Below are 12,025 nucleotides of genomic sequence, written 5' to 3'. Positions count from 1 at the left end.
TTATCCTCTGTCAGAAGCTGACACAGAGCAGAGCCTGAAGCCAGCAATTATTTACATGCAAGGGACTGGCATTATCCTAGCTCAGGGCCCTTCCTCTTGCATCTTACCATGCGCCAGGGAACATGAGGTCACACGAGCGCAGAGACACCAAGAACAAGATGCCACTGAGCTATATCCCTGCCAGGTGTTCTCAGTCTACTCAGGCACCTCCACTCAGCACAGGTCAAATGGTTAGTCAGTAACTAAGACTGTACTTTCTTGAACAGGCTTACAGAAAATTGATCAGCAGATCAGTGCTGAACCCCAAATTCCTCTGGTTACCTGACTCTTGATGCCTTGCTGAGTGATGAAGGTCTTCAGGGCCCCTGTTTCAGAGTTCTGAGGATAGCCAAAGTCCAGGATTTCTACAGAAGGGTAAAAGAAGGTTAGTTCAGAGCTACAAGGTATAAACGTGCCAACCATGCTAACCATTCCTATAAGGAGAGAGACAGTTAGTATACAGACACTGCTTACATGTTAAATTTCTGGATAAGCTGCTGGAGTGTTCCTTAGCAAGAAAACCAGCTTTGCTAAATTGACTTCCCTGTGCATTTTGGAGAGGAGGGGTGATGGAAAGCTGTCCAACTGATGAATCTGCTGGTTTTTAAATATAGTTAAATATAAGTTTAATTATATTTTTAGCTATAATTAAGTATCAACTAGACTAGCCATGTGCACAGGCCACACCGAGGAGTTTTTCCAAAAACATCCAAGGGACAATAAAGAGTGTTTATTCAACAGCAGAACAATCTATCTTTGCAGCATTTTCTTTAGGTTTTGATTTTCGTATGAAGATGTAATAAAAGTCAAAACCTAAGAGAGTAACAGCAGAGTAGTGGCATTGCAGGATAATCAGTGTGGGGGAGAAACAGATGTTAACTACAGACAGCTACTGTACTTAACACCCACTCCCCTCAAAGAGGAAGGGAACAACCCACAAGAGATCTAGAAGGGAGAGAAGACCACTAACATGAATACTGAGTAACACCACACTGGCAGGTTTTGATCGCACTGTGCATACTAGGAGACAGCAGTGACTGACCAAAGCAGAGAAACAGCAGTCTCTTGATCTGCCCAGAGGGAACAGAGAACCCATCAGTCACTACAACCCTTGGCTAAGAATCCCAGGACACACACACGGTGCCTTGTCTGGAAACAAACTGAAGCATAACTACTACAAAGTGCTCATGTTATGTGAAAAAGGGACAGCTCAAGGGCAATCTCCACAGGCAGGCTGATATCACAAGCAGCTGAAGGAACTCTGTATTATTATTCTATAGCGAAATTTGGTGCTGTATCACTGGAGGAGGTAGGGCTGGAACAGAGCAGGTTGGGTTTTATCAATTTCCTTCTGTCTCAGAACTGCCCGCAAGAGGCAACCCAAGAGTGGCAACCAACTGCAGCCTGGGGTGACTGCTACCATACAGTGTTAGAGCCACCTGGGCACTCGCTGGGATGGCTGGCCTTAGGGGTGCTAATGATAGCCCTCTTATATACCTCAGTATAATGATAGTCCTACATCTACACAGGAACCAGTCAGAAGCTGGGGTCCGGTACCAGCTGCCTCATTTACACAAGTACACAGCTCCCAGCACTTCAGCAAAGTGAGCCACATTCCACACAAGGCTATGGGCTTGAGATGTTATCTACACTTACAGCACAGGTGGCATTAGAAAGCAGAACAAGTAACTTTGAACTCAACCACACATATTAAAAATACTTCAAGGATTATACTACGTCAAACTAAGCTAAGGGTTTTAGAATGACCAAGTGCAATATCACATAACAGATAAGGGAAACATCTCACCATCCAGTAGCTCATAGATCAGCACAAAGTTGTTCTTTATGTTCTCCTCACTGATCTTCCCAAAGTAGGCAGTCATCACGTCACACATCTTGTAAAGAAACTCGAATACCATGGCAGCGTTGACATTCTGCTTGGTGACAGCAGCCAGCCAGATGTTGGAACGTTTGACATGGAAGAAACTCGTGCGGGCGATGTTGGTGACAGGCGAGCGTACCTGCTGCCGTGCATGGATGACATTGACACGGAAGGCGTCGACGGCATTCCGCCTGTGAGATCATCACCAAAGATAAGTTAGCACAGCATACGAGAAAACAAGCTGGCTGCAGTTTTGCTTATGCAATTACAGACACTGAACTACGTACACCAAGCTCACTTAAGAAGGGTGCCTGGGGATGTCTCCAAGAGGGAGAAGTGAAGGCTCTGAGCAGAGTTAGACATTGAATTCTGCACAAACGAAAGGAGAGACAGAGTGCTACTGGTCTCTAAGGAGCTTTGGACTACAGTGCAACTGTAGTCAAAAGGAGAAGCTAACCTCCATCTGGAGTCAGATGGCAAAGGAACTTTCCCTTCAATTAATTTTGCTAGCACTCCCGATTGATTGCCATAGCTGGGAACACAGTAGCAGCTTATGGCTCAAAGAAGAGCCCAGTTTTGACCAAACACCTAGTTACTGTCTACTCTGCATGCCCAGGCCTTCATACTGTTGCCCCACATCAAGCTGTAGTCTCCCAAGATATTTGTCGACAGCAGTTCCTCCCAGACATACCACTGAGGAAAAACCAGCAAAACCTACTCAGGTCACCTGACAGAAGTCAGTGCCCAGGTATACCACAAAAGGGAGCTTTAGTTCTCAAATCCACCTTGCCTCCATACCCCAGGCACCATGGAGGGCAGGCTCAAAACAGCAAGCAGGATTAGCAACATTTTTGGCTTTCCAGTTACACACATCCTCTCAAGCCTGCTAGGCTTCAGACCAAGTCTCTTGCACATGGACCTAGGGTCCCCACAGTGCAACATGCTAGTAGCACTGCATTACGTGCACTGGATGATCCAGTACCATTTATGGCAAAGATGTTCTATACAGTGCCAAAAAGGTGCTGTGCAAGCTTCCCCTAGCTGCTGCCATCTTTAATCCAAACTGCCATCTGTACACTAGCGACAGGGAACAAATCCCTCCTGGGTAAACAGGGATGTCCAAGTGGCATTCTGGATGCCAGCTCTTCCACACTAGAGTTTCCTTATCCCATAGCTACAAGTCAGGATAAACTCCCCAAATTAAGTTAAAATCCACCAATCCTAAGAACACAGGAAGGAAGCCTAAGTGCTTTATATGACAAGACCAAGACTTAATAGTCTACACGCCAAGCCAAGACTCATCTAGTTGTGCTTTATTACTCATATTCTTAGATACTATGTAGAACAGGGGGTCTTCTGACAGCAGCATCAAGGCCATGGTACTGATTATGCAGAACCATGTTTGAGAGCAGACAGTAATAATATCCTCACAAGCAAGGATACAGGCATACAAATGCTCGTAAGCATTGAGGGTTGTCAACAACCCAGCAGACACTTCCAAGTTTGAAAACAAAGGATATTCAGAGGAACATATGCTACCACAGCAGGTGTTTGCTCCTTGAAGGTCTGGGTACATATGTAGAAGCTTCATCAGTAAACATGCTCCCCCATAAGCAAAATTCTGGCCTTCAAATACTTCTCAGGTTTTATTGCCCCAGAAGGTTTGCAAGTTTGAGTTAATATTTCATTTCTACCTTAGTTTTTCCATAAGAAAGTAATTTAATCTACTATAAAATAACAATATCTAAAAGCCCCATTCCTCCCCTCCAGTAAGCCTTGCAAGGAAAGTTCAGCTTGTTCTGGAGCGGTAGCCCTCCCAGCCTCAAGTTCTAACCCGCTAGAACTAGTACCAGAACCAGCAACCAGACTGGTGCATGCTAGAGGAGAAGCCTCAGGTCAGTGAAGCTTTTCTAGCCCACCTATTGCCCACTGTGCAGTGCCAGTCATGGCCTACCACGCGTCTCTTACCTATTGCTACAGCAGCCAATGAGATGGGATGGACAGAAATGGCGCCAGCGGAGAAAGGAGGAGTGACAGCAACAAGAGAAAGGGTTAGAAACACACACACAAGGCACAATGAATCCAAAGAGATAAGGAGAGACCAAACAGCACCCCCTCCCCCTGCTCCTGGGCACAAAAGGCCAAGGTGGTATTGGATGGACAGTAACAAGCTATGGCAGCAATGAAGCCCTCGCAAGGCACAATGCTGACATGCCGTGGTCGGGCTGCCAGCGTGGACAGACTTGTGTTTAGCTGAATTTTAGGGCTAACTGGGCATTTAGTCCAGATGAGCTGCATCCGTATCACATCAGCGATACCCAGTCTGCTCTGCCAATACACGTAGCAGGCCTTGGAGGGGAAAGGCCCCAAAGCCTCAATCTGAGGCATCGCCTGGGGACCATAGAGTATCAGGTATCTTCTTCCCAGTCTGCCTCAGAAGAGTGCTGCAAGTCGGAGCGGGTATTTCTGTGACAGTGCTCTCATTTGAAGCTGTTTGGGTTGATGCTTTCTGGTTTGGTCCAGCCAACAGGAAATACAGCAAGTTCGATAGAGCTGGAGCACATCTGGAGAGATACGGCACATCCTGCAGATTCAGACACTGCTCTATCCAGCTTGCACTTTTTCCTTAAGGATCAAGAGCCATGAAGCCAAAGTGATGTATTAGAAGCTCAGAAACCAAATGCCTATTATGCTTAAAGTGCATGCAGTTTGTCATGTAAGCTGCTCAGTTTCAAATAGCTTATTTTTATTAAATAGCTACATTCTTAAATGCAGGTAGGTTCTCCCAATGACTATGTCACTGAAGAACAAGGCACTTGAAGATCAGAGTAGAGCCCTCCATGGTATCCTGAATTAGATGCAGAGTGGTTTACCTTTTTTTTTTTAAGAGGCTGCTTATGCATGCAGCTAGCTGCTGTATGGACAGATGCACTACATGCACTAAAGCCATTCTAAGTTGCAAGCAAACAAAGTCCAAGTTTTGTGGTACTTCTGCCTTTAACGAACTCAAGGGAAGGGTTTCTTCATTGACCATCATTTTGCTCATTAACATTTGAGCTAGTATGTGCTTATTTAGACCCTTAAATTGTGCAAGGGGAGGGGTTCTCATAACCACAGATAACCTTTAATCTCTCCCAACACATAGGTTGAGGGTTCAGAATGCCAAAGGCAAGTGCCAAGACCAAGGAGTCTTAAGCATCATCGCCCAGAGCCCACATGAGGACAGGCAGCAGCTATGCTGACTTCCCAATCAGCCTACCTCCCAACAAGCTGGATGGGCTCAGCCCTCAGCACTTCAGATGTATCATTTAGGAATGAAAACCTGTATTGTGTTCTAGAAATCTATCACCTGGTTGGTTGGTTAGAGACATAACTCCTACAGAGTTGAATACAAGCTCATGGCTATTCCTTTCTCTACCTCCCTCTGAAGGTTAGGATACTAAAAGCTTTTAAGCAGACCTGGTATTGATGCTAGTGTTCAGAATAGGAAATGGCAGATATACAACTCCACTTGCTTGCTATAGAGCTGAAGATTCTCAGTTACTTGATTACACCACAAGATGAGACATAACCATTTCAAGACAACTTATTTTATAAGGTTACACATCTAAAAAATTCCAAACCAGGTTTGAAGGCCTGTTTCAGAAGGAATCCAACACCTCGGGGAACAAGCTTGGTTAAGAGCCAGCACCAGCTCCACCTAAGTCACAAGACTGACACTTTCACAAGAACTGAATGGAGGATTTCACTCAAGGGAACACTGACTCCTGAAGTCCTAGAGAAAACACTTGAATCTTTTTGGCACCTTTTGCCAAATGAAAAAGTTAAGATAGGATCAGGCAGGAAATCCCATTTTCTAGTTTTGCCTGGCCAGCCGGCAGGAAGTACTTTAGCATGTACCGAAGACAAGTCACTTCACAAGAGGATTGAGCCAAGACAAAAAGCTGTATAAGATCACTACATTAAAAGTAACTACTTCACTCCCCAGTTTACATCTCCACAGCCAGAATGCCATTTAAATTAAAAGGCCTTCTTGAATAAATATCAGTTCAAGCATAAGCTTATCTTTAAGTGCTTTAAGTTTGTAAGCCACAAAAAAAAAAGAATTGCCAGAAACTGCAGTAACAGTGTCCTTCCCCCCCCCCAACATATTCTCAAAATTTATCTGTAATCCAGACTGGCTTGGCTCAGCCACTGTGATACCCATTCATAAGGGAAACTTTACGAAGTCAGATCTGGCATATGAATTGCTCTGAAGAGCTTCAGCTAACAAGTATTCAAAACTGAAACGAGTTAGTACAGCAGAGGAGAGGCAAAACTTTCTAGCCAGCAGTTTTCTGCTTCAGAAATACAATGCTTCCTTGGCTCAGCTCTGTGTGGAAGTCCTAGAATAATTTAGTCAACCTTAGGACAGCTACTTTACGCTGCCTTAGTTGATTTAGAACAAGCCAAGAGATTTAAAGCTCGTTAGGTGAGGCCTTATTACAGACACTGTTGACTGCTACTCCATCAATGAAACAGTGCAAGCCTTGACTAGCTACTAGTTCTACCTCAACTTTTAACCTCCACTAATCCATAACCAGAAGGGACACACTCTTCAGGCTAGAGCAGTCCGAAGGCAGACTGGCTTGACAGTTTTTTTGTAATTCATGGCAACAAGTTATTTCATAGTATATCCTAACACTACTGATTGTGGAGACCTGGTACAAACTATTTTTTCCTAAACTGGCCAGAAGGATCTCTCATTGGACTTTGAATTAACACCTGCTACAGCCCTACTTCCATTAGCTATGTTTTGACACTGTTAACTTCAATTACTAACTTCCACCTAATGCCTAACACTAATGAAGACACACTAGAAAGAATAGTGTTGTGCAAGAAAGCCACTTAAGGTTTTCAGTCCAAGCAGCATCATCACTTGATATCGGGTTCCTTATAACACTATCTATTGCCTATAAGACACCAAATTTTTAGTAAGGTCCCTTCTGGGAACTAGCAGCCTAAGGATTGTACAGATGCAGTTTAAGTGAGCATCATAACACTTGTTTGAAGTGCAACAAGATGCCTACAATCTACTGAAGGCTTTCAGTGCTTCCCACAACTTCAATTACCCAATAATGTAAGCTTTTCACATACAAGGCTGCCATACAAAGTTGGGGAACAGAATGCCAGCTTTAAGTGTACAGCCATGGTTACTATGAGACTGCCTGCAGACATAACTTTCCAAGACCATAGACAGTCTTCTGCATGCCTGCACTTGATGCTAGAAATCTGTGTTTGAAACTAATTCAGAGCCCTGGTTATAGTGCATGGCAGACAGTTCCCACACTACTGCTCCCGTAAAGTTTTAACGATTACATTGAGGCTGGTAGACTCCCGCAGTGGCAGTCCATGTTGCTGAAGCATTTGGAGTAGCAGCCAGATCTCTACCATCCAAAAGAAAGTCCCAGGTTTGCCTGCAGGCCATCCTTTACTACCATCTGTAGGTGACCAGGGCTTAACAAACTCTCTTTTTTTCTGAACTAAGCCTAGAGCAGCAAGTTAAGTTGCAGTCTTACATGCATGCACAGCTAATGCAGAACAAAGCAGCTCTGGGTTGTTGTCCGCACCAAAATGACAGAAATGCAGAGACCAGGGATGCAACAGAAGCACTTACCCAATGTCATCCCGGTAGACTCGAGAGATTAAAACCTCTCCTTTGTGATTATAGATGAATAAGCCTCCGATCATGATGGAACTTTAGTCTTCTCTTCCCATGTTGCTTAAGACCTGAAGCAAGAGAGGGCATATATCAGTAGGCTGCATGGCAACAAGCAGTACAGCAAGGCACAAACTTTGACACCTGCTGGCTACTAGCCAGGGCACAGACACCTTTTGTCACATACATCCTCAACCAGAAGACAATTATTACAATACCTGTGGTGGTGAGGACCTAATAGCACACATCTTGATGCCACAGGAGTAATGAACTCCAGCAGATTGCAGGGAGGGACAAGTGGAAGGCATGCTCAGAGATATTCCCGAAAGTCTGATGGTGTGGGCTACTTCACCTAGTTTATCATTACATCTGGCCAGGCTAGCACATGGCTGAGGCCCAGCAGGGCAGCTAGTGACTCGGGAGCAGCTTGGATGCTGGAAGCAACTGCCTGCCTGCCTCATGCTTACATCCTGGAGAGGAGAGTACAGAATTCCTTACTTATAAAAGACTATTACAAATAGTGTTCTACTCTGGAGAGGAGGGAAGTAGCCTTACTGCTGCAGTTACAGATTATACTTTTTGATCTGCTGGGATTTTATATGGAAAGGTGTGTGTTCCCAATGCACAGTACAGACTGTATGTACCGTGACAGACCTACGCCCCCTAACTACATGCCAGTCTCTCCAAATTAGCATTCCCTCATGTTTGCAGCAGAACTGCCCCTCTGGGGCACATGACAACAAGGACTCAACGAGGAAGCCCAGCGGGAACCAACAGCCTTGTTCCAGACCTAAGGAGCCACCGCAGGAATCCTGACAGAGGCCTAGCTCAGTGACTTCCTGAGCTTGTCTGAAGCAACTCAAGAGCTTAGGTCTAGGTCAGTACATACAGCTACCATGCATACTATAACACATGAGGTTCTGAACGTGACTACAATTTGTAGCCAGGACTGAAGATTAAAATTAGCACTGAAATAGATGCAGGCTTACTTCTCATTCCATTCATCAGCATGGATGGATCAAGCCTCAAGTATTAGTAGTATCTGGCCTATCCCCTGAATGTGAGAAAACACACATGCCTGGAACTACAAGCAAATCAAAGACCTTTTATTTCTACTATAAAGTGTCTATCTCCCCAATGACCAAGATGCAAATCAGATTAAATTCTTAGGCTTTTTGCACACAGTTCACACAAGTGTTTGAGATGTCACCAAGCCTATCACTGTACAGCAGGGGGTTCTTAGCAGCAAGTACACCCTGGTTTATTACCACTTTTACAAAAGCCTAGGAAGACTGCTGAACTTAGACAATGATTACACAGTAGCAACAATTCATCTAGTTGGTCCAGAAATTCAGCCTTTCTAACCATTCCGTTTGCAGATAAGGATTATTTAAGCAGCATCTTGACAAAATTCAATGCAGATCTGCTTGGGATCATAGTTGCCTAATAGTACAGGCTGCATTAATAACTAGATACAGAGAGCTAGCAGTTGCCATTAGCCAGGTAAGCTCTTTAGACAACAGCTTACTGAGAGTATTTCTTATCCACATACCAGCAACAGTGCAGCTGTGAGTCCAAAAGCAGCTCACTGGTTTAATAAAAAAGTGTGATGGGGAACTGCTACAGTACATGTGGAGTCTATATATTATGTTTAAACTGCTTTCACAGCTTGGAATTAACGTCTTCAGCAAGAGTCCTCAGACCTAATTTCTAGCATCTTGCATTCAAGATGTAAGGATACAGCATAAAAGATGATCAGAGGAATGGGGTCATCCTAGTTACTTAAGCTAAGCTACTTGATCTTAGGCATCTGGAGTGCTTGTTCAAAAAACAATTTTTATATAGCAACATTTCAGCCTTTGCTGATCCCTAGCAGCAGTACTAACACTTCGGAGTCTGAACTGAGAGCAGCCTGGCCATGAGGTGCCATTGGAGTGGAGATCTCAACCAGGAGCCACTTTGATTGGTGGCTAGTGCCTCAGAAGTTACCCTCTTAAACAGCTAATCTTCTCTTTTTTCAAATTGTTTTGAAGAGAACTACAAAGCTGGTAGACATTACTGAGGCAGAAGACAGTTCAATTTATTTTTTTTTAAATACATGGCTACTTTACCAGATCCCATTCCTGTAGTCATATGCATTTCTATTCACTTAGGTTTAAGTCATAATACCCACTCTAGCAACTGCTTGGTTGGCTTAGCCCAGAGAAGAGCACTACAAATACGATAGGGCAAGCCTCATGACTAGGTCTTGGGATGATCGCACAGGTATTTCTCAGCTTCGGCACTGCAGAGCATTAGATAACCAGCCATCTCCACGCTGCTGTTAGGGTGTGTTAGCCTACACTCGTCTGGGGTGGGTGGAAAGGATAGGGAGAGGCTAGCCTAGAGACAGACGCTGACAGTGAACCGATATGTTGTTTGTCCAGGAACACAGCAAAAATTAAGTTAAAATGACCTGGCCTCAGATTATCTCAAAGGTCAGGAAAAAAAGAATACAAAAGCAATACACACATCAGAGGGACAAAAGGACTTCCAGGCTAAAAGCCTGGAGTATTAAGAGTAACGTATCCTCTAAGAAGTTATGTTCAAGAAACTAAAGCAGCTGCCTATTTGAAGAAACTACTGCAGATGTGAGTTCTGTGCTCAAACAAGCTTTATAGTGCTGCCACTATAAAATTAAAATTCTTTTAATTTCAGAAAGACAAGAAAGAAACTTAAAGTTTCATAAGCCTTTACACCAACATTTTTAGCTACACCTGATGAGTCCTCAGAGAGTAACAAACTTCTCTGCTATGGGTCTTCAGCTACCAGATGGCTGCTTCTGCTCATTAAAAGGAAAAAGAATCAAAAATTCAGTTGTTAAGTCAAAACGGCAAGAAACAGACAGATGAGCAGTTTTCCCAAAGCTCAACAATGAGCTGCCTGACTTTTACTCCCACATTCTGCTGGTTGAGTGTCTCTGGCTATTAACAGGCTGCCTCCTGCCACTTGTCAGTGGCTTCATGTGGCACTGTCATCAACATTTTTTGATGTCTGAGACTCCATCCAGCACAGAAAAGGTTTTCAAATATGTTTTTCTTCTATTCCCATTAGTGACACTTTATAACTTCAGGATACAAGTATTTAATTTACTTCCAGGATAAGTCTCTGTAACCAACCTATTAATACAGTCTGAGATTCCCATGTAGTTACAGAGTGGGAAAAGCTTTCCGTAGCTGCTCACTGTCCCACATAAGGGGACAAAGGCTACACAGTGTAGCTGGCAGCAAGGCCAGCATCCCCACGCCAGAAGACAGACAATGCCGTCGGTCAACAGAACAAAACCAGGTTCTCAAATTTAAGGAAGTGGCTGTACCACAGACTCATGACTACTTACACGAAACACATACAGCCCTAACAGGCACGCAGGAGGCCACTAAAAGGTAACACGCAGGGCTAGAACCCAAAACATGGAGAACATCTGTTTGAATACAGTTGCCCAACAAGCCTGGCAGATGCTGAAGCTGTAATTCAGCAAACATTTGAAAGGTCATTCACACAGGCCAAATGATTGGATTGGGGGGAGGGGAGAGGAGGAGAAGAGAACCATTACAATCATGAAAGCAACTTGTTGCCCACTCTAGGAAATTCTTTCCTAATTTAGTATTTTTTCATTCCAGATAAGAGACAAGGATGTCTTTTCAGACTGCTACAGTGCCGGCTTCCACATTCAGATAGGGACTATTACTACCAAAGATGAAAAAGAGTTCCTGCATCCTCTTTAAGACTTACATTGTATAGAATAGTTTCCTGGAAGCTTATGCAACTGGTCAAAGCTGGATCATATGAATCCTACAAACCCTTTCCAGAAGATTCCTAGAAAGCACATCCTAATCTCAAAAAAAAAAAAATCTCTCCCTCTTGGGTTTTAATGCTGCTTAAGTTATTTGTTTCTCTATTTTTAGCGTAAAGGAAACTTCTGCTTTGACGAGCAACAGGATCAAACACACAGCGTATACAAGACAAAGCCTCTTGCTAGCACGACAAGCCAATCGCTTTCTGAAAAAGCCATTGGCTTTTTGTAGAAAAGCCAATTAAATGTAGAATATTTACTACATTACTATAAAACATTAGAAGACTGCTGATCAAGCTTCGTGTTGGAAATTAAAAGTATTCTCTTAGGAAGATCTACAGACTTTAAATGTTGATTGAGATAATGAGGCTATGCTTTCTCATATGTTAGGTTAGAACAAATTCTGTAATAGCTTCACTTAAGTTACAGGCAAAAATATCAGCATTTTTAATTGCATCACAGTACTAGGCAGACTCAACTGCTTGCTCATCTTACATGTTAGTAAAAACATGTTAGATGGAGAGTAGATACAGCACAATTCAAGTGCTTTTATTCTTTAAAAATTCTTTGTCAA

At 43.5% G+C, this 12,025-nt stretch overlaps 1 protein-coding gene across 2 annotated transcripts in view; it reads right to left on the bottom strand.

Annotated features, from left to right (window-relative positions):
• Nucleotides 1-12,025, bottom strand: part of AP2M1 (adaptor-related protein complex 2, mu 1 subunit) — a 28,633-nt gene that overhangs the window by 9,949 nt on the left and 6,659 nt on the right. The window contains exons 2-5 of one of the 2 annotated variants that reach the window (XM_009331196.1): nucleotides 7,578-7,690; nucleotides 3,890-3,895; nucleotides 1,847-2,112; nucleotides 322-404 (exon numbers count right to left, since the gene is read on the bottom strand). In XM_009331196.1, coding sequence (XP_009329471.1) covers nucleotides 322-404; nucleotides 1,847-2,112; nucleotides 3,890-3,895; nucleotides 7,578-7,651 — 429 coding nt within the window. In that variant the 5' untranslated portion in view covers nucleotides 7,652-7,690. The remainder of the gene's footprint in view (nucleotides 1-321; nucleotides 405-1,846; nucleotides 2,113-3,889; nucleotides 3,896-7,577; nucleotides 7,691-12,025) is intronic. The other variant, XM_009331197.1, reaches the window with a different exon arrangement.

Source organism: Pygoscelis adeliae, unplaced genomic scaffold, assembly GCF_000699105.1.
Source record: "Pygoscelis adeliae isolate BGI_AS28 unplaced genomic scaffold, ASM69910v1 Scaffold479, whole genome shotgun sequence".
NCBI classification, from domain to species: Eukaryota; Metazoa; Chordata; class Aves; order Sphenisciformes; family Spheniscidae; genus Pygoscelis; species Pygoscelis adeliae.
This window is presented reverse-complemented; position numbering and strand designations above follow the sequence as displayed.